Raw genomic sequence first — 20180 nt, 5'->3', positions numbered from 1 at the left:
GGGTGATGACGAAACGACAGCACCACCTGCCACCACTTATCAAGCATCCCCTCTCGAAGAGGCTCACAGCGGCTCCTGGGAGCAGGGATGATGACCGTCTCCATCCCACAGATGAGGAACCTGGGGCTTAGAGGGTCAGCTCCTTGCCCAAGGTCACACAGCTGAGCCACGATGCGCCTTGAGTGTTCCTGCCTTCAAAGCCCAGGTTCTGACTTCTCCCCCTTTATGTAATAACAGCAACCACCCCCTTGTAAGCACAAGAGCAAGAGGCCTTGGCCTTGGTCCCTCCAGAAAAGTCTTAAAGGAGGGCTGGCTAGGGGGTTGCCATTGCCTCTCAAGACTGAGTATTGACTGGAAAGCCATGGCCCTGGGGCTAAAAGCCTGGTCACCACCTCAGCATCCTACCAGGACCTACATCACTGTCAGAGCCATGACCCACTAGCATGCTCGGTCAAAACCATGGCCACCCCTACCAGGACCCAGTGTGGTAAGAGATACACACAGTCCACCCACAGGACTTACATCTTGGTCAAAGCCAGGGCCCCCAGGCTGGCCTCAAAGCAAAACAAGAACAGAGCACTCTCCCCTCCCTTATCATGGCCAAGCAGACGTCAAGGAGTACAGAGAGACCTTAGTACGTCACACAATTCCTGATCTCCATTTCTATATCTGTATTACAAGTTGGACTAGATGTTCTCTGAGGTCCTTGCCAACTTGCAAATTCATTATGATGTTTCGGTTACTACTAAAACAACAACAACAACAACAAAACCCTTTGTTTTTCTTGGCAATAAGAGGTTGCAGACTCATTTAAGGACAAGCAGAAAGTCAAGTAAAGTGGATTAAACATCGGGATCCCAGGAAAGGCAAGCCCCTCAACAATTCCTTAACAATTCCATGAATTTCAGCATGTCTCCTAGGTGTTTCCCCCTCCAACGTTACCATTCACCCACAACCTCACCTGGATACATATACCCCCATGGACACAAAGACAGGTCCATATGGAACAGTGTTCTCACCTTCTCCATTCCCAACACACCTGCACTTCCCTGAAATTCCTCCCAAAGCTCAGGTTTTAGCCCAGAGGTGGGTAGTTCAGGCCAAGGGGCGCCCTTCCTCCCACTGGAGGACTGGCCCACCTTTGGGCCTCTGAAAGTTCTGGGCTCAGAGAGGTCAAGCGATTTCCCTAAGGCCAACACAGCTCAGACCAGGTCCACGCTCTCCGGCCTGAAGTGAATGGCAGGAGAAGGCTCCGAATCCTCCCCTGGCCTGACCTGATGGGTACAGACTCCGGTGAGAAGGGGCCGGCGCCCTGCCGGAGGGGATGGTAGCCGGACCTAGCCTCCCTAGCGAGGGGGAGACGGGGCCACATACCTGTCTCCGCCCCCTGCTCGGCCACACCTGTGCCCGGCCGTCGACCTGTTCCTGCTCCCCTACCACCAGTCACTGCAGCCTCACCTGTCCCCGGTTCCCCACCTGTTCCTGGCCCCCTTTCCGTGCGAGACCACTGCGCAGGCCGCCCTATCCACCCATCCCCGTGCACCGCCCTCCCCTTCTCCACGGACCCCGCCTCACCACCGCGCTGGCAAGCGTGCAGAGCGGGCCGCCCATTGCTGTACGGCATCCAGATCTTCTTCAAGGGGTTCTGGGTCAATTCCCGTGGGGACGCCATACCCGGGACGTCTTGAGTCGGACTGCGCGGCTTTCGACCCAGCAGCCAGGCCACCTCGGGCCACTCGAGGCCCCGCCCCTCGGCCCCGCCCCTCCTCGAGCCGCAGAGACGCTTGTCCGACTCCCCGCAGGCCCCGCCCCAGAACGAGTAGGCCCTACCCCAACTGAAGAGGGCCCGGCCTCCGACCACGCATGCCCAACTCGCCTACCAGCCGGGTTTGGACCCCGCAGGCCCGCCCTTCACGCCGGGATCGAGGACGCGCATGTCCAACTCCCCACAGGTTCAAGGCCCGGATAGTGCCGACCCTGCCGGGGATGCACGAGCCCAGCCCGCCCAACGGCACCGCGCAGACTTGCCTCGGCCGCATCTACTGCCTCGCCTTGCACAGCCTTGCCCCCAAGGCACCCGGGTTCCGCTCACTGCTACCGTTGATCTCAGGGCCCCCAGGAGGGAGGGATCTGCGTGCTAAGGGGCTGCACCTGCTTGAGCAGATCTCAGTTGGTCAGGACCTGTCTGGTGGCCCCTCCGTTATGCCAGTTGTCAACTGCTGCGCCCCCCAGCCGTGCGTCCCTACCCTCCCTCGAGCCCCAGGACTCTCCCTCGCCCACCGGAGCGACCGGCTCAACCACACTGGAAAATCTTTTACCTCATGGACAGGGACGTCTCAAAATTGTTTCCTCTCTTTACCTTGGCCCCTGGGGAACTCAGGCTAAACTCCAGCCCCCCCGGAGCACGTGAGCAGAACGTTTAAACCAAGCTCCCTGGAGACTCACTGAGCCCTGGCAGTATCTTTCTTCTTCCAGGATTTCACTTTTACCAATTAAATTGTAATTTGTAAATTTGCATATTTTTAAAATGACCCTCTGTCTCAGAATGCGGGCATCATCAACCTTACGGGATTCTGGTATAGATTAAATGTGTCAGTGTCTGAGAAATCCATTCTAAAGCACATTAGTGATACCATTAAATTACTTACCTCCCTCTTGTCTTTAAGAATGCAGTGGAAGCAAAGGGCAGGGGAGAAATCCAGAAGTCCAGGAACCCTGGGTCATTCTCCTTTGTCTCCTCAGCCCAGCTTCTCCAAGTTCTGTACACTTTCTGTCCTGGGGCCCCCACTGACACTGCCCAAACCTGGGTCACACTGCCCTCTAGCGATGTCCTCCGCAAAACCCCCAGACAGGATCATGGCATCCTCAGGTTCTCTCTGCTCAAAGTGTGTCCAGCCCAGAGCCGGGGCTAGGGCTATGGAGAACAAGGCTCCGCCCAGCGCCCCACAGGTGCAGCACCCCCGCCCTCTGACCTCCCTGCCACACACCCGTCTCCACCCAGCACTTCAGAGCCTGGCAAGGACCCTTAAGATAACTCTGATACAGATGTCTTGTCCCGTTCACAGGAGATGAGGGTTGGCGAGGCAGAAGCCCACTAGATCCTCCCTGAAACCAGCTCTAGCTGCCTGCCCTGGGAGGAATGCCCTGCCCCAGACAGAGCTGAGCACTTCCTCCTTCATTCTTCCTCTGCAGCGTCCACGCCCCCACCTCCCTCCACCTCACACAGAGGCCGCTCTGAGCACACCCGTGGGCAGCTCCTGATGAGCGGGATGCCCCTTGTGACAAGCCGCCCGCTTTCCTACTTCTCCAAAGCCACGCATTCTGTTTCTGACGCAGCCAGCCTTCCTGTCTGTCTCCTAGCCATTGCCAAGGCCATCCTGGGGCCACCTTGACCTCAGAGACCTTGTCACCACCCGCCCACACCCTGTCCAACCCCCAGCACTTATTGCAAAAGCTACGTGCTCTAGCATCCACAGACACCCAGCACTTCCTCTGACCTGCCCGTTCTCCTCCTCAGCCCTCCTGGGGTGTTAGTCAAAGGCTGGGGGTAGGGGTAGCCAGAGCAGGGCAGGATGCCAGGGCCATTTCGAGGAAACCGTCCCCACACCCAGACAGTCTGAGCCTAGCCTCCCAGGAAGAGCTGTGGCTCTACCTCCCACTCTTCCCCAGTCTGACCCTGGGCTGACCCAGACACACCTTCCCAAGTCCCCATATCCAGTGGGAGGCCACAGGTTACCAGCAGGAGGAGCCTGGGGCTCCTCCCCAAGGCCAGAGTCTACTTCTGCTCTAAGAATATTCTTCATCTCCCTGCCCATTTCTTGAGTAGGAAACTGAGGGAGGGCCGCAGGGCCCAGGGTCACAGAGTCAGCCCACAGTGCAGGACAGACTCAGACCAACTCCCACCCTTTAAAACCTCACCTCCCCCATCTTCCATGTCACCACATTTCTCCCCCTACAGCTGGGCTCTGCTTTGTTCCCTCCAATGCTCTCTTGGCTTTCTGCTCCCCCAGCATCAGCAGATGCCCAAGAGAACAGTCAGCCTTCATGGCTTTTCCCTCCTTGGGGCCATCCCAAAGTAATGGGGTGGAAAGTGTCCTGGGAGGTCAGCATGCACTGGTGGGTGAATATGTCCTGCTCAGCCTCCCCACGCCTCTATGAACCTGCCTGGCGTGGCCCAGGTCGGCTCCAGGAGTGCCCTCTGCGCTGACCACTGGACCTCTCTCCAGTGTCCCTGGCTACAAGCTATAGGGTGGCTGAAGTCCTAGATCCTCAGTTCTCACTGCTCAAACTCTTCCCCATCCCTGTATCTGCTGGTCAGTCCTGGCCAGACTTCGCAGCATAAAGGCCCAGGGACCTCAGCGGATGCTACACAGACCCACATGCCCACATGCCCATGCTTGGAAGCGTGCACACAGAGCCACACGTGCACGCACACTAGCAACCCAGGCCTGCACAGAGACGGGGAGGCTGCAGCGGCCTGCTGCTCTCTACTGCCTCCCTGCCCCTTTATTTCCCTCCTCCTCTCCCCTCCACTGCCACTGGGAGGTTCAGGGAGTTCCCAGGAGTTCCAGCTTTCTCTGGCCACTTCAAGCCAAGGATCAACCCCGGTATCTCCGTGGGCCCAGAGCTCACAGAGGGTGTGGGGTTCCAACTGGGGGGTACAGAGCCGTGTGACTGAGCAGGCTGTGAACTGTGGTCTGCACTTGCTGATTTCGGCTTGGCACAGGGCACACGGTAGGTGCTCAAAGTGACTCAGGGCTGGCCAAGGCACACAGTAAGGGCTCAGAAAGGTTCATGACCAGGACAGAGCACACAGTAGGTGCTCAGAGCAGCTCAGGACCTGCACAAGGCACACAGTAGGTGCCCTAGAAATGCTGGTTTAAGGGCTAAAGCCACTTCATATGAAAAATTTCCCAAATGAGCCTCTGGGCCTTCCCAAAATGATGTGTGACCCCTGAGGGGGGACCTGGACAAACATGACCTCGTTGGAGGCCAGCAAAGGGCAGAGCAGGAGGGCCTCAGGCAGCTCCAGCTGGCTGTCCCTCTCCCTGGGCTGGAGGAAGAAGCTATTTATAGTTCCCCCTTGGCCCAGCCCCCCCACTCCCCTGCAAGGCGACAGTGTTCCCCCTCCTCCTTGCCACTGACAGGCTGATGCCCCCTCAGAGTACCCCTACACTAGAGAGACCAACACTCTCGCACCTTTTCCAGCACCACCTCCACTGCGCGCTGGTCTTTCCCCAATCCCCCTCCCACCCTCTCCCCGCCGCCCGTGCCTACCCCGCCTGCTGCTCCCTGACCCGGGGTCCGTCAGGGCGCTGCCTCCCTCCTTGCTTCTGTCCATCCTGCAAGCGAACTGGCCTGGGCCACCGCCCCCTGCAGCCTGGAGCCGGGCAGCCCCGCCCTCCGGGCGCGGGACGGAGCTGCGGTGTGCCCCGTGTGGCCCCGCCTTCCCAGCCCCGCCCTGGGCCCGCCCCCCAGGGCCGCTCACAACTTGAGAGATCAACAGTGCCCGCACCCCAGGCAGTCATACTCCCGCCCGTGTGGCCTCCCTCTACAGCCAGAGCAGTCCATACTGCCCAGGGTCTGCCCTTGTCTCCAGCCAGAGCTGTCTACACTACCTAGAGTTTCTGCCCCCTGGGCAGGCAAGCCTGTCCACACTGTTCGGAAGGGTCTGTCCCACCTCCAGCCCAGCAAAGGGGCTGGGGCTGTGAGATTAGGGAAAACCTATTCCTTCCACACCAAAGGGAGCAGGTCGGTGAAATGGGGCAGGGGTAGGGGGAGTGGGCAGAGGGGCACCGTAGCCAGCTATGACTCAGCCCTCGACTGTCACTGCCTGGGTGCACATGACAGTGATTCTCGTTCATCCCATTCTCCAGGCGCTACGTTTATTGAGCTCTTTCCTGCATGCCAGAACTCTCATGTACACTGTCGCTCAGTGCTCACAAGAAACCTGGTGGCATTGCTCTGCTCTACAGAGGAGGAAGCTGAGGCTTGGAAAGATGAGCACGTTTGCTCTGGACAGTTCGATGAAGGAGATGCAGCGCTGGGCTGGAGCCTCAGCGGCCCGAGCCACGTGTGTCCGAGGGCCACGGCTGGGTGTGCAGGCGTGTGGGTAGGACAGTGCCTGGCTGTGCGTTGAGTGTGCTTCATGCTGGTTTGGGGGACAAGCCCCTGTTCCTCGCAGCCCCCTCACATGCCCTCACCTTGCCCACACACACTCACAGCTATCAGATACACTGAGACGCAGCCACCCAGGCATGCGTACGCCTGCCACAAGCCCAGGCTGCCACAGCCACAGACTTCCCACATCCAGCCACCCATGCCTGGAAATGCCCCCGATGGCCCCCTCATCTGAGGGGGTTGCTGCCTCAGGGAGCACAAAACATGCGTGTGACCCTCAGCCTGCACGTCCCTGTGTGGTGACCGTGGAAGGCAGGGCAGACCTGAGGTCCGGTCTTAGGCAGACTGGTCTCAGATAACATATGGGGCTCCTGCGTTGAGGTTTCTGAAAGTGGCCCAAGAGTAACCACATTGACTGTCCGGATGCTGTTTGACTGTGGGGCACCCAGACATGGCGAGACTTCACACAGTAGTGACATTCCATGGTAGTGTCCACGCTGTCCAGACATATTGGAAGTCTGCAGGGCTCCAGGCATGGCACGACTCCATTTGGCAGCCCCCCAGCCTGGCAACGTCCAGGCTGTCCAGACGCACCGTGGCTCTGAGAGGCACTCAGCTGTGACAGGACACCACCTGGCAGGGACCCCACAGGGCGATGGCCAGGCGCACCATGCCCAGGTGTAGTGCCGTCCTGCTCTGCCACCGCCTTCCAGGTCTCCTGACGCGGGGTGGCCCCATCATTGTGACTCCCGCTCTGTGGCTCAGCGGCGGCCAACGTGGGCCAGGATGCGAGCATTGGTGGCAGCCTGCTCCCTCACAGCTCTGGCGCGGGCCTGCTCCAGTAAGATCTGCAGGAGGCCAATGGGGACATCCAGAGACAGGGTGATGCGGGGGCCCGGGCGGGGGCCGGGGCTCGGGTGGCCCCAAGCAGTGGAAGGGCCTGTGGTGCTGGCTGAAGTGCTCTCCAAGGCCACAGGGCGGGGAGTGGCCTGAGAAGGGCTCTGAGGGAGGAGCTGGAAGGCTGGGATAGGGGTCGCAGGGACAAGCAGGGCCCTGCGTGACGTCAGGACCATCAGCACCAGCAGAGCCCACCTGGTCATCGCGTGGTCAGGCTGCGAGGAGAAAAGAGGCTCAGGGTAGGGAGTCTGGGCAGCCATGGTGCATGGACAGAGACAGATGGGGAAGCAGACAGACAGGGAGACTAAGGGAAAGAGACAGAGAGATTAGAGAGGCCAGGCAAGGGACGCAGAGAGATAGAAGAGACAGAGATGAAAGGACAAGACAGCCAGAGTGAGACTGAGAAAAATCAAGACAGAGCTAGCCAGAGCAGGGGCCAGGGAGATAAAGAGAGCACAGCCAGATCTAGATACAGAGAGAGATACACTTGGGGAGGGGAAGGAGAAGAGAGAGAAGGAGGAGAGGGAGGAGGCAAACCAAAATATAGGGAGACTGGAAGAAAAAGGCTGGAACCTAGACACAGACAGCATGATAAAAATAGGGACGCAAAGGGGCGCCTGGGTGGCTCAGTCAGTGAAGCGTCTGCCTTCAGCCCAGGTCATGATCCCAGGCTCCTGGGATCAAGTCCCACATCAGGCTCCCAGCTCAGCGGGAAGCCTGCTTTTCCCTCTCCCTTTGCCCTCCCCCTGCTCATGCTTTCTCTCCCTCTCTCTCTCTTCAAATAAATAAATAAAATCTTTTTTAAAAAATAGGGATGCAAAGACACAGAGAGAACGTGGAGGGACAAAAGGGGAGCCTGAGTTCTGAGGGAGCTTGCAACAGATCGAGGACAAGCAAGAGAGGGAATAGGGTCCTCAACGTGGAGAAGCAGCCAGAGACTCCAAGGCCCCCTCAGGTCCAGAGACCTCCACCAACCCAAATCCCAGATCCACTCAGCCCTCAAGGCCCTGCCCGTCCCACCCAGAGCCACCCCAGTCCTACCAGCAGCAGCCTCCTCTGGGGCACGGTGGGGCTGCCGGGGCTGCCCGTGGCTGGGGCCAGGCAGTGTGCTGCTGTGCTCCGGCCCTCTGCCCCCTTCACGGCCCCTTTATCTCTCTCAGCCCCTTGAGGTAGGAGCTGGGGCATGGCTCCTGGCATGAAGCAGCACCCCACCTCTGACTCATCCCCTCCTGGGGGGCAGTGAACACATGTCCTCAGCCCCCACTCAGTCTACTCCTTTTGGGGGGCAAGTTGAGGACTGAGGGTCACAGGACAGTGACCAGGGCTGGACAGAGGGACTCCCCACCCATGCAGGATAGTACTGACCTCCCAGGGAAAACCTGGCCCCCTGCCAGCCCCATCTCCCCAAACAGTCACAACAGGGGCCTTTTAAGACAGCAGCTTTAATGCCCCCCAGAATCAGCACCATGTCATCACAGGCTTGGGTCAAGGGGTGGGTCAGATGCAGTCACATCCGCTCACTGCCCACAGCCACCCCCACACTGAGTCATCTGCTGGGGAGGCAGGAGCCACAATGGGGGTTTGTCCACAGGGGGAAGGCTAGACCCATGGGACCAAGTCACTGAAATAACGGACACGCTCATGCACGCTCACGTGCACACAGGCCTCTAGCACCAAGGGGAGGGACAGCAGGACTCCTCCAGGGGATGCTGAACTTCAGCTGGTCATCTGGACCTCAGCTCCGGGCAGCACCTGGGGCGGGTAGCAAGTGGGGAGCTGTCTTCAGCCATCTGGCCTTACCCAGCATGTAGGCCCCAGAGGAGCACTGGGGCAGCTGGGGGCACAACAGGAGTGGGGCTCCGCCCTCAGAGAGGGGATCTTCACTCAGGTCCTTGGAGGAGGGAGCACCGAGGGGACTCCACAGCTAGGATTCTCTGTTCAGCTCCTTGGTCCAGGGGTCTGTCCCAGGCCCCCAGTCTGAGGGGGCTCCTGACCTGGGACCCCGACCAGGACCTGATCTGGGTAGGCTCAGCATCCAGGCTCCTGTTGGGGTAGAGGGGTAGGCCCATACCTGTTCCCTGGTTCTGGACCACGCCGGGCAGGCAGCGGCGCTCACAGGCCTCACGGGTCCCAAAACGGTTGGCATTCCCTCCACAGCCGCCATAGACAAAGGGGTGACAGGCCTCTGTGCCACCTGCCGCAGCCCGATGGTACCAGCGCAGGGTGTAGGCGGTACAGGAGCCCTCGTCCAGCGGAAGCAAGCAGGGGTCTAGGGCCAGTGGGGGTCAGGAGGTCAGCAGGGGCGGTGGCCATCACAGAGGGACTAGAGGTCTGCCGCCCCTCCTCGAGCCCTTCTAGGCCAGCCCCCACTCTCACCATCGCCGTCCCGAGGAGCTTCGGGGTCCTGGTATTCCTCCACGGAGTACTCAGAGTATTCGTACTCGTCGTCCTCAGGGGGCACCCGGCCTGCACACAGGGTGGGGTGTACTGTGAGCGAGGCCGCCACGGGGCTACGTTCCTGCTGCCCAGCCCTGGCCCTGGGGGCGGGGCGGGCAGCACTATCTCCCACGTGTGCACAGTGTTCCAGCTGTGCCCTCCGTGCTGCCCCTACACATGTGGCATTGCCCTGCACTCAGGAGCAACGTCACATGGGTCTGCACCCCACCGCAGCCACTGCTCCCCCTGCCCCCACAAGTCTAGCTAGCCTCACCTTCCTCCTCTGCGTGAGAAACCCGGAGCACAGGCACAGGGCGGAGCTGGGGGCTGGCAGTGTCTGCAGCATAACTAGGGAGGGGTCCTGGAGCAAAGGGCAGGGGCACAGGGCCTTGGGGTCATAATGGTGGCCACTCAGCCAGGCCCCTGCTGAGTGGACCCAGGGGATGGTCACAGTAGGGCCTGGGATGAGGAAAGTTCCGGGAGCAGAAAATACCAGAAAACTACTCACGTGATCCAGATGCGATGAACTGACCCTGGCAGGCTGGAGAGGGCAGAGAAGGGCAGGGAGAGAGACAAGGACGGAGAGCAAGAGACAAAGATGGAAAGCGGCAGGGGGAGAGACAGAGGGACACACACAGGGGGGCAGAGATGGAGAGAGAAGGACCGCAGGAGAGACAGACAGAGAGACCGACGGAAGGAGAGAAAGAATGGGTGGGCAGCAGAGAGAGAGGAAGGGAGAGAGAGAGGGTCAGAAACAGGCGGGCGTGGAGAAGGTGTGGAAGCGGTCAGACAGAGAGGAAGGAGGAGACAGAGCTTCATTCTCTGATACCCACCGGGCTGTTCCCACTTCCACCCCTCCACACACGGCCACACTGGGCTGCTAGGAACACTACGGGAAAGTCCCGTCGGCATGTCTGTCCTGAAGCACACGCGTCCTTCTGCGTATCTATCCATGTCCGCCCATCTCCTTGACTGCTTGATCCCCGTAAGTTCTGGGGACTCTGCCTGCCCCTGTCTAGGGAGCTGGGGTGGAGTGGGAATGGGACCCAAGAGGCTCTGGGCTGGGCCACACTCACCGCAATGCTGACTCATCTCCTGACGCACAAAGCCTCGAATGTCATCCTCCTGGGGGCACAAGACCGCAAAGGGTCACGAAGCACCCATGGATCACGGGAGAAACAAAAGGCGTATGATGCAGGGATCGTGGAGGGACAGCACTGAGTCAGGGGCCCAGGCCCAGGGGGTCAGGGTCCTGGGGGCGGGAGGTGGGGCCCAGCCCACCCAGGCCCACACTTACTGTCAGTGCAGCTTCTCCCTTCTCCCCACGGGGGCCGGCAGGCCCTGGCCGCCCCTACACACAGTGGATGGGACCGGACTGTGACCTCTGATCTTAGGGACGCCAGAGGTCACCCCAGTCTCCAACCCTAAGCCCAGGAATCCCCACTCACCTGCTCTCCTCTCTCTCCAGGGGTCCCAGGGGCTCCAGGGGCACCCACCACTCTCTCTCCGGGGGGGCCTCGCTCACCCTAAAAGACGCAAGGACGGAGTGAGCAGTCAGAGGCAGTGGAGGTCAGAAGTCGGGAAAGTTGGAGATCATAGGTTCAGAGACTGGGGCAGGGGTACTGGGGATAGGTTGCAGGGTCAGAGGTCAGTGAGGTTGGAAGGTTCAGGGAGGTTCAGGGGTCAGGAGTTAGAGTCAGAGTTCTTACCTTCTGCCCCTGAAGTCCTTCAGGGCCTTTGGGACCAACACTGCCAGGTGGCCCAGGGGGACCACTAGCACCATCACTGCCCTTAGGACCTGGGAAGCCCCCCGTTCCTGGGGGCCCCTGTGGAGACACAGGTCAGGATCAGTGATCAAAGCCCCCAAAGGTGGACACACTTCCAGAAAGTACAATCTCCTTAGCTTGCCATGACCTTGGTCTCAACTTACCCGCTCCCCTTTCTCGCCCTGGTCACCCTTGGATCCTGGCTGCCCATCAAAGCCTCGATCACCCTGAGAATGGAAGAGAGCATGAGAGACTGTCTGCCTTGAACTCCTCAGCTCAACGGCCACGAGCCCCTTGGCCCAATGGCCACAATCTTCTATGACCCAAGCACCTATGACCCTACCATACCAGGACCCTCCCTCTGCCGTGCTCCCCATGACCCCGACCTTACTGTCATACCCCTTGCCCCGATTCCACCTATTTCTTTTATACTGACACTCCAGCCTCCCTCACTGACCCCTTAGCCCTGATGCACATCTCCCCACTTCTCCACCTCTCATTCCTTAATCCTAAATCCCCACTGTGACCCCAACCCACCCTGAAACCTCAAGACCTACCTCACTGTACCCCCCAATGTCCCAGCCTTCCACAACCCTTTTGACATGAAACCCCCATCACCCTACCGTGATCTTCCCTACCCCATTCTGACCCCTTATGTCCACTTTTGAGAGACCCCATACCTTGGGACCGATCAGGCCCTCCTTCCCGGGGGCCCCTGACTGGCCCGGCACCCCCGGCTCCCCCTAGAGAAGAGAAAACATGAGTTGGGCCCTGGGCCACCTATCCTCTCCCCATCCCGGGTACCCCACACTCACCGTATCTCCCTTGCGTCCTGCCAGCCCAGGGCGGCCCGGGGGACCAGTTTCTCCCTACAGGCATCAGGTGGAAGGGTCAGACGTAGGCCCAGGCCCCACAGCCGCCCACATGCCCACCGCCTCCTTACCTTATCTCCCTTCTCTCCGTCGAGGCCACAGGCTCCCTTTACCCCTCGCTCACCCTGCAGGGGGAAAAAGTAGGTGGGAAGTGACTTCCAGATACCTCACCGTATAACCCCTTGACCAGATAACCACTTTCCAAATCGCCCTCCAACACTCTAATCTCTGACCTTCCAACCCCTAACCTAACACCCCACATTCAACCCCGTATACCTCAACATCTGACCCCAGATACCTTGCCCTCCAACATTAGCCGCCCCCCCAACCAGGAAAAACCCCCAGCCCCTTCCCACCTTGAGGCCCCGTGGACCCATGAAGCCAACATCTCCTTTGTCTCCTCGGACACCAGGGGCTCCGTCCTTTCCTGGGAATCCCTAGTGGGGAGAGGGGTCAATATGAAGTCAAGGAGGTCAGGGGGATCCAGGGGGAATCACTCTGGATGAGAGGAACAGGGAACATCATGGGGTGAGAGTCACTATTGGAGGCCAGAGCCACCGGAAGGGCAGGGCTTTCCAGGGGTGGGGTCACCATGGGGATGGGATCATCACAACAGTTACTGGGAAGGTGGGGGCCCCGGGCAGCATGAGGACACCACGAGAACACCAGTCACTATAAGGTCAAAGGCCACCACATGAGGACGGGGGCCCCATGGGACAGGGCATCTCTGTGGGAGTAGGGGCATCTTACCGGGTCACCTGGGATCCCTGCGGCACCAGGCTCACCCTGTGGGAAGCACAGATGGGGGAGTCCCTCAATGTGACTGTCCCCCCATGCCACTCGGGGACTCTCAGGCCGCACACAGATCCCATGTGAACACACGTGGCCAAGAGTGAGGGAGGCTGGAAACCCTCCAACGTTCAGAGGACACCCACAAGACAGATATGTGTGATGGGTGGTTCTGGGTCTGTGCCTGGGGTGGGGCTGACCTTGGGTCCCGTGAGTCCACGAGCTCCCAGCAACCCGGCTGAACCCTTGTCACCAGGCTCTCCTTTGGGGCCCTGTGGGTGTGACCGGGAGAGGGACACAATCAGGACCAGACAGGGCTGGAGGCTTGGAGTATGACGGGAGCATGCCTGGTGAGGAGAGCCAGCCAGTGCGGCTCCCACCCACCGCTCCCAGTGTGGCTCATTTCTCACCCCAGGCCCTCAGATCCCTGCCCCTCCCTCCTACCCCAGGGTCCCTAAACCTACTTGGAGTACCCCTGACACCTGAAAAGCCCCTTGTCTGTTGTTCCCAGAGGCCCTCTCCTTGAGCTACATTCCACAGAGCTCCCTGGTGACCTCACATGGAGGTCCTCAAGCCCTCCGGAGAGCCCCCATCCTCTCAGCCATCCCACAGAGTCACTACAGCCTACTGAACCCCCTCCTCTCTGGCCCCCCCAAAAGCCCCCCATCCTCACAGACCCTCAATAGAGCCCCCACAGCCCACAGAAGTCGTCTCCTGACCCCATACAGAGCACCCCACCCTCTTCCCTGTACCTTCTCTCCAGGGTTCCCACTCTCTCCACGAGGTCCTTTGTCACCATCTATGCCTGGAGGCCCTCGTTCGCCCTGGGTCAAGGGTCAGAAGTCAGGCTCAGGGGCTGGAGGGCCTTCACCATCTGAGTTTGAGCTCTCAGATCGCCTGGCCCAGCCCCCAGAGGAGCCCCTCCCACAACCAAGAGAAACCCGGTCTGTATATGTGGGCCAGACCTACTCACCATGTCCCCCTTGGCACCGCGTGGCCCTGGAGGCCCCGCAGCTATGGCTGCATCACCCTGAGTGGACAGGGGGCAGTCAGAGGAGTCAGGAGCACCCTTAGTCCCTGCCTCTGCCCTCCCCTGTACCCACACTCACCTTGTCACCCTTTAGCCCTGAGGCTCCGGCGTCACCCTGTGGGGTGGAAGAGTGTGAATCTCTCCAAACCAGAGGAGTTCCAAGTCCTGAATTATAAGATCTAGCCCCACCCCACTCACCCCAGGGGTCTTTTCCTCCATGTTCTTACCTTCTCCCCACGCTCCCCCCGACTGCCTGGGGGCCCCTGTATGAGAAGAAGACAATAGTGAGCTAGGGGAATTTGGGGCCATTAGTGAGGAGACCGCTCAGGGGGCAGGGGAGAACCAAGCAGCCCCAGGGGGATAGGAGAGAGGAAGGACCAGAGAGTACAGAAGCAGAACCAGAGGGCTACAGAGAGTGTCCCAAGGGCACAGAGGGCACAGGCAAGGGACCAATGTCACACCACTGGCGCTTTTCCCAAGGGAACCCACCGTGAGTCCTCGGGGTCCCTCCTGGCCGGGACGGCCATCTTCACCCTGGATGGTGACATTAAGTTCATTGACTCAGAAGTCGGAAATTAGAGGTGAGAGCTGTGATAAAGGGAGCCACGGCTGCCGAGCAGGACATACATACCCGGACACCTGGCTCCCCACGCTCGCCGCGGGCCCCGGGCAGACCTGTTCCAGGGTCTCCCTGGAGATCAACAGGATACCAGGGTTATGCGAGAGGAATCAGTGGGGGACAGAGGGTCAAGGAAGGTCAGAGGGGGACAGACAGGGTGACGGGGGTCAGCGGAGGCGGGAGGGGGTGACAGGGATCAGTGGAGGTGGGGCGTAGTGACGGATACAGGAGAGCCAGCAGCCTTGTCCCATCTACCTTGTCTCCTTTGAGTCCAGAGGCCCCAGGTGCTCCCTGTGGGCAGAGTAAGGTGAGGGTCCTGTGCCCCTCAAAGGCACACACGCATACCAGCCACGCAGTGTGTCCCAGTCCCCACATGGACAGACTCCAACACACAGCAATCAGACACCCGGGATGTTAGGGCACTTCTACTCACCGTTGACCCTGGTGGTCCAGGTGGCCCCGAGGGACCTGGGGCTCCCTCTCTCCCTGGGAGACCTGCCAGACCCTACCAGAACAATGAAGCGAAAGAGGCAGAGGGTGACTTGGGGACCTTCCTCCCCTTTGGCTCCTTCAAGACTGGGAGCCCCCGAGGCAGGGCCTGGGCCCCCTTCTCCTCCTCACCCACTTGCCCACTACCAGAGTCAGAGGTCCTGAGTCACAAAGTCCCCACATGCTGCTTTCAGCACGCTTACCCGCTCTCCACTGGGGCCTGGCTGACCCATCTCTCCTCGAGGGCCTGTCTGACCAGGGAATCCGACAACACCAGGAGCACCGGGGGGGCCAGGGGGGCCCACATCTCCCTGGAACAGAGATAGCAAAGGGAGTATGAATAGTCCCAGTGGGACTCCTTCCCAGAACTAGCCCCCGAATGCCCTCTTCTTCACCCTTCCAGGGACTTCCCTGCCCACCGCCCACAGCCCACCACCGGTGATGGGGCATTGACTTACCTTCAGACCTAGAGGACCAGCTGGCCCAGGGGGGCCCTGGACCCCAACTCAGATGAGTCCCAGGGAGTCGCAGGAACATGGCCTCCAGCAGGGACACCCTAGGTATACATACCTTATTACCCTTGAGTCCTGCAGCCCCTTTTTGACCCTATAAAAACAAAGTAAACAGTACTTGAGGGGAGGAACACGAACCCAGAGCTGAGACGTGGCCCATGGCCCCTCAGATGTGCTCATGGCGACGTGGGACTCAGACAGGTACAGAAGGATTGAATCCTAGGAGCTCAGAGGTGACCACAGACTCGTGAGGGCACAGACGGAGGGAAGCTCAGATGTGACCACAGATACAGGGGAGTTCGGGCGTGACTACAGACACGTAGGCTCACACAGGAGCACAGGCTTAGGGACCTCGGATGTGAGCACAGACTCACGGGAGATCTCAGGAGCACCCCAATGCAGGAACTCAGAGCCACCCCAGCCCCGGGAGCTGAGACCTGGAACTCGGAGGGACGGGGGACAGGGGAAGCATGGCAGGTGAGCAAGGAGAAGCCCCCAGGAACTGTGCTGTGTCCTGAGACTGGGGGCCATGGACAGGCAACCACACACATGTGCTCAGACACACTGAGGAGCAGGAGACGGGGAAGAGGCACCAGAAAGCAAAGATGTGCCCCACTCCCCGCAGGAGCATGGAAGCCAAGAGGCTTAATCCCCGTGTGCTCCCAGGAGCAGGAGCTTGAATGCTGGAAGGGGCACAGTCCTGGGAATGGTGCCTCTGGTCCACAGCTGCATTCCTCCTCCCAAGGTCAGACTTGCCCAGACCCCAGACTCACATCTTCCCCAGGGTCTCCAGGCTCCCCTGCACGGCCAGCTTCACCCTGCACAGAAAGGGCGGTAAGGGGGTCTAGTCACCCAACCTGGCCCCCCCTTGACCCAGCCCTCTGGCCCTTGGGCCAGGCCCACCTCACCTTCTCACCCCGAGGCCCTGGAAGTCCTCGGTCACCTTTGGCCCCCTGTAGAGACAGGGGACAGGCGGCAACATGGGCATTAGGGTCATAGAAAGATGACACTCAAGGAAGGAGGCATGAGGCCCGGGGTCAAATGTGACACGTATTATGGAAGCCGAGGGTCACGAGGATGAGTGAACAGTGCTGTCGGGGGCTCCACACTCACCGGCTCTCCCACCAGGTCTCCCGCGAGGCCTCCGGGCACTCCCTGATGTGGGACAAGGGTCAGTGGGATGCCTTGGCCTCCAGCACTTGGCCCCTCCTCCCAGACCTCTTGCACACTCACCTTCTCTCCCTTTGCTCCAGGGAGCCCGACTACAGCCTGTGGGGAATGCCCAGTGAGTCACCTCACCTCCTGCCTTCTCCCCGGCCCCACCCCGCCATCCTGGATGGGGGGCTGGCATAGACACGGTGAGGTACAGAGGGGCAGGGGCAGGGTCACCTGTCCAGGAGCCCCCATGGGTCCAGGCTCTCCTTTAGGTCCAACAGGGCCGGGCAGACCTGGTGACCCCTGTGACAGAGCAGTGTGAAGAACTCAGGGCCTCCCCACCGCCCTGGCCCTGCTGTCCTCACCCTCCGGGCGCAGGACAGGGCCCCATCACAGGCCTGAAGCAAGCTCCCCCAGAACACACACCGGCACGCCAGGAGCTCCTCTGTCTCCATCTTTTCCACCGGCACCATCACGACCTGGGGCTCCTGGCTTTCCCGTCTCCCCCTGAGAGGGAGGAGCTCTGTCAGGGGCCTGCCCACGGACTCCTGACCCCTGGAGCACGGCCTCGACCCCCAGGACTCACCACTTGTCCAGGCAAACCTGGCGCCCCCTGAGGACCCTGAAGGAGACAAGTCAGAGGTGAGGGGGACATGGGAGAACGTGGGACCCAGAGGGCAGGACGTGGTGTCCCTGCAGGATCCTCACTCACCACCAAGCCTGAAGGGCCAGGAGGGCCAGGAAGTCCCACAGCTCCAGTGGGTCCAGGCAGACCCTGGGAGAAGAAAGAGTTCAGGGCAGGGCCAGCCAACCCCACCTGGCTCCCTGTGGCTCTCACCCAGGAGTTGGGCCACTCACCCGTCCCGGTGGTCCCGTCTCTCCAGGTTCCCCCTGCCAAAAACCCAGAGACTGCATCACCCTCAGAAGGACAAGAGGCTCCTCAGCCCCTGTCCATAAGCAAAGCCCCATGGATGGAACACCGTGGTGCTCAGCCCCACTGCAGGGTGACAACATCCCAGGGCGCTGGCAGATGTTACCCTGGTGTGGACACGGCCCACACACACCCACACTCACCTTCAGGCCAGAAGGACCCTGGGGTCCTGCGGGGCCAGCAAGACCCTAGAAAAAAGTATTAAGAGAAGGGGGCAGGGGTCAGAGTTATCTGCCCGGGCTCGGGGATTCACACAAACAAGGCCTGGCTCATCAGTGGGGACCAATCCCCAGCCCACCCCCAACAGGCCGTAGTCTCCTGTGACTTACCGGGGCACCGGGTGGCCCAGGGTCTCCATGGCCACCCTGATGGAGAGAGAAAGAGTCTGATGAGGGGGAGCCAGTCCCACCCGACCAGGGAAACTAAGGCACTACTGCCCCCTGTGGGATGGGATAGGATGGGGGCAGGAGTGGGGGGGGAGGAGTCTAGGATACTCACCACTGGGCCAGGGGTTCCCCTCGGACCTTGCAAACCCTGGATGGAGAAGGGGGCTGCTGAGCCTCAATCTGGGCCTCACTTGGGCCTGTCCCCACCCTCTGGAGGCCTTTGTCTAGGGAGTTCATTTGCAGGCCACCCCCCCCCACACCCAGGCATAGATCACCCCTCACCCAGGGACTGCCCCTCAGGGATAACACATACTGACCTACACACACACACACACACACACACACACACACACACAGATGTCACGCATCTGCACTCCCCCCCGGGCTCGCAGGCACAACACCCTTGTCACTAGTGACACGCGCCTGGAGTGGCCAGCACACGGCAGAGAGGAGCTATTCCCTCGGCCTGGGCCAAGCTGCACCCACCACCACCCTTCGGGTCCAGCCACACCACGCTCTCCTGGTAGGCCCTGGAGAGAACAGATTGAAGGCTACGCTGTCCCTCTTTGTTCCCCCATCCCAGCTTCCCCCAGACAGTCCCAGGCAGTGCAGACTTCAGTCGGACCACACTGTAAGCGCCCCGGGCTGGCCCGGGGGTGGCCTGTGGTGCAGACTCACCGGGCTGCCATCGAGACCCCTCTGGCCAGGCTCTCCCCGGTCTCCCTTGAGGCCTGGCACACCCTGTGAGCAGAAAGGCACGCCCTGAGCCCCCCGTCACCACTGTGTGCCCACGTACACACCACCCCTCGGGTGCTCCCAAAAAGGAGGGGGAAGCACGGTGGTGGGGGAGGCCTCACCCTGTCTCCCTTGGGGCCTTGGTCGCCGTCACCGCCTGGCTCCCCCTGTAGGGATGACATGTCAAGCCAGGCCCCGGTGCCAAGGTGGCTCCCCAACGGATCCCACGCACTGACCTTTGCGCCCTTGAATCCAGGGGGTCCTTGCACTCCAGAGAGTCCAGGACCTGGTTCCTCCACGGTCACCTACACACACAAGGTCACAAGGGAGAGAGGCATCTGTCACAGAGGCATGGAGGGGTCATCTTCTCTCACAAGATCCCACAGGAGTTTGGGTCAGAGACACCACATGGAGTTTCTGGGGCCTGAGTTAATGGTAGCCTCCTGGTAACGAGAGTCACAGGTCTAGGGTAGGGCTGGGCTGATCACCTTGGGGCCAGGGGGGCCGGGAGGTCCAGGGAGGCCAGGAGTGCCATCTCTGCCCTACGGAGAAGAAGGAAATGGCAGGGCTGCCCCAGCAGATTGCCCAGGCAGTCCCACCGCTAGAAGCCATCCCAGCTCACCGGTTCTCCACGTTCTCCTTTCTCTCCCCGTTCTCCCTGAGATGCAAATAGCAGGTTGGGAGCCATGTCCGTGGGGAGTCCAGCTCCTCCTGGGCCCGCACCCCCAGCCCTCCCGGTTAGCCCCACTCACCCTCTCTCCTGGCCTGCCTGCCTCCCCCGTGCCCCCAGCCGGGCCTGGGAGCCCAGGAATGCCAGGCTTTCCAGGCTCCCCAGCAAGGCCCGGAGGTCCAGGGGGGCCCCTTTCCCCAAGGGCCAGGCCTGGTGGCCCCTGAGGGCCAGGGTCTCCACGATCTCCCTTCAGCCCGCGTTCTCCAGAAAAGCCGATACGGCCCTGGAGGAACAGAAGAGTGAATGTCGCTAGCTCTGCAAGGACGCTGTCCCCAGGGTGCCCCCCCCAAGCCGTGGACACACACCTCCTTGCCCGGGGGGCCCCGCTCGCCTGGCTCCCCCTTAGGGCCACGGCGTCGTTCAGGCATGGGCAGGAAGCTGCCGGAGCTCTCATCCCAGGTCTCCACGATCTCCCGCAGGGCAGACGTCTGAGTGATAGCGAGGTGTTGGGAAAACAGGGCCTGTCCCTACAGCCACCCAGGCCTCCCGCTCAGCCAAGTGGGCCCTACTAACCCTGTGGGGCTCCCACCTGCCCCCACTCCCAGCCCCCAAACAACCTACCTTGATGCCAATAGTTTCCAGCAACCGCTCCACATTCTGGGGACACAAGCTGGGGTGAGGGGCAGCCCTCAGAGAAGCCTCCATACCCCCTTCCTCTGGCCCACAGGATCCTTTAGCACCGGTTGAGGCAGCCCGAGGCCCTGGAAGCCCTT

General features: G+C 60.7%; 3 protein-coding genes across 11 annotated transcripts in view; all 3 read right to left on the bottom strand.

Moving 5' to 3' along the window:
* PFKFB4 (6-phosphofructo-2-kinase/fructose-2,6-biphosphatase 4) overlaps positions 1–5358 on the bottom strand; it is a 34536-nt gene extending 29178 nt beyond the window's left edge. For 4 of the 9 annotated variants that reach the window (XM_008703818.2, XM_008703819.2, XM_008703822.2 and 1 more), the window contains exon 1: positions 1576–1740. In XM_008703818.2, coding sequence (XP_008702040.1) covers positions 1576–1672 — 97 coding nt within the window. In that variant the 5' untranslated portion in view covers positions 1673–1740. Of the gene's footprint in view, positions 1–1565; positions 1741–2648; positions 3132–5277 lie in introns of those variants that run through there. The other 5 variants (XM_040628860.1, XM_040628863.1, XM_008703821.2 and 2 more) reach the window with 5 other exon arrangements.
* A 556-nt stretch (positions 5359–5914) lies between these two features.
* UCN2 (urocortin 2) lies at positions 5915–7495 on the bottom strand. Its single transcript, XM_008703816.2, has one exon. It carries the CDS (start codon positions 7275–7277, stop codon positions 6882–6884), a length of 396 nt encoding a protein of 131 aa, XP_008702038.2. The 5' UTR covers positions 7278–7495; the 3' UTR covers positions 5915–6881.
* A 954-nt stretch (positions 7496–8449) lies between these two features.
* The window catches only part of COL7A1 (collagen type VII alpha 1 chain), a 30562-nt gene continuing 18831 nt past the window's right edge, over positions 8450–20180 (bottom strand). Inside the window, exons 71-118 of the mRNA XM_040628859.1 lie at positions 20029–20064; positions 19773–19895; positions 19490–19690; positions 19360–19395; positions 19226–19279; positions 18974–19042; positions 18860–18904; positions 18681–18743; positions 18485–18532; positions 18115–18150; positions 17946–17981; positions 17760–17804; positions 17544–17576; positions 17398–17460; positions 17272–17307; positions 17112–17192; positions 16920–16988; positions 16764–16799; positions 16644–16685; positions 16439–16483; positions 16304–16348; positions 15585–15624; positions 15477–15523; positions 15222–15329; positions 14963–15034; positions 14785–14820; positions 14542–14601; positions 14400–14444; positions 14138–14173; positions 13990–14025; positions 13854–13910; positions 13633–13704; positions 13081–13152; positions 12842–12877; positions 12448–12528; positions 12163–12216; positions 12035–12088; positions 11900–11962; positions 11384–11446; positions 11163–11279; positions 10902–10979; positions 10751–10804; positions 10530–10578; positions 9962–9994; positions 9728–9814; positions 9394–9483; positions 9089–9286; positions 8450–8769 (exon numbers count right to left, since the gene is read on the bottom strand). Coding sequence (XP_040484793.1) covers positions 8753–8769; positions 9089–9286; positions 9394–9483; positions 9728–9814; positions 9962–9994; positions 10530–10578; positions 10751–10804; positions 10902–10979; positions 11163–11279; positions 11384–11446; positions 11900–11962; positions 12035–12088; positions 12163–12216; positions 12448–12528; positions 12842–12877; positions 13081–13152; positions 13633–13704; positions 13854–13910; positions 13990–14025; positions 14138–14173; positions 14400–14444; positions 14542–14601; positions 14785–14820; positions 14963–15034; positions 15222–15329; positions 15477–15523; positions 15585–15624; positions 16304–16348; positions 16439–16483; positions 16644–16685; positions 16764–16799; positions 16920–16988; positions 17112–17192; positions 17272–17307; positions 17398–17460; positions 17544–17576; positions 17760–17804; positions 17946–17981; positions 18115–18150; positions 18485–18532; positions 18681–18743; positions 18860–18904; positions 18974–19042; positions 19226–19279; positions 19360–19395; positions 19490–19690; positions 19773–19895; positions 20029–20064 — 2997 coding nt within the window. The 3' untranslated portion in view covers positions 8450–8752. The remainder of the gene's footprint in view (positions 8770–9088; positions 9287–9393; positions 9484–9727; positions 9815–9961; positions 9995–10529; positions 10579–10750; positions 10805–10901; positions 10980–11162; positions 11280–11383; positions 11447–11899; positions 11963–12034; positions 12089–12162; positions 12217–12447; positions 12529–12841; positions 12878–13080; positions 13153–13632; positions 13705–13853; positions 13911–13989; positions 14026–14137; positions 14174–14399; positions 14445–14541; positions 14602–14784; positions 14821–14962; positions 15035–15221; positions 15330–15476; positions 15524–15584; positions 15625–16303; positions 16349–16438; positions 16484–16643; positions 16686–16763; positions 16800–16919; positions 16989–17111; positions 17193–17271; positions 17308–17397; positions 17461–17543; positions 17577–17759; positions 17805–17945; positions 17982–18114; positions 18151–18484; positions 18533–18680; positions 18744–18859; positions 18905–18973; positions 19043–19225; positions 19280–19359; positions 19396–19489; positions 19691–19772; positions 19896–20028; positions 20065–20180) is intronic.

This window comes from Ursus maritimus, unplaced genomic scaffold (assembly GCF_017311325.1).
Source record: "Ursus maritimus isolate PB19 unplaced genomic scaffold, ASM1731132v1 scaffold_14, whole genome shotgun sequence".
NCBI lineage: Eukaryota > Metazoa > Chordata > Mammalia > Carnivora > Ursidae > Ursus > Ursus maritimus.
The sequence above is the reverse complement of the archived record's forward strand: the minus strand, read 5'-3'. Positions and strand labels throughout refer to the sequence as shown.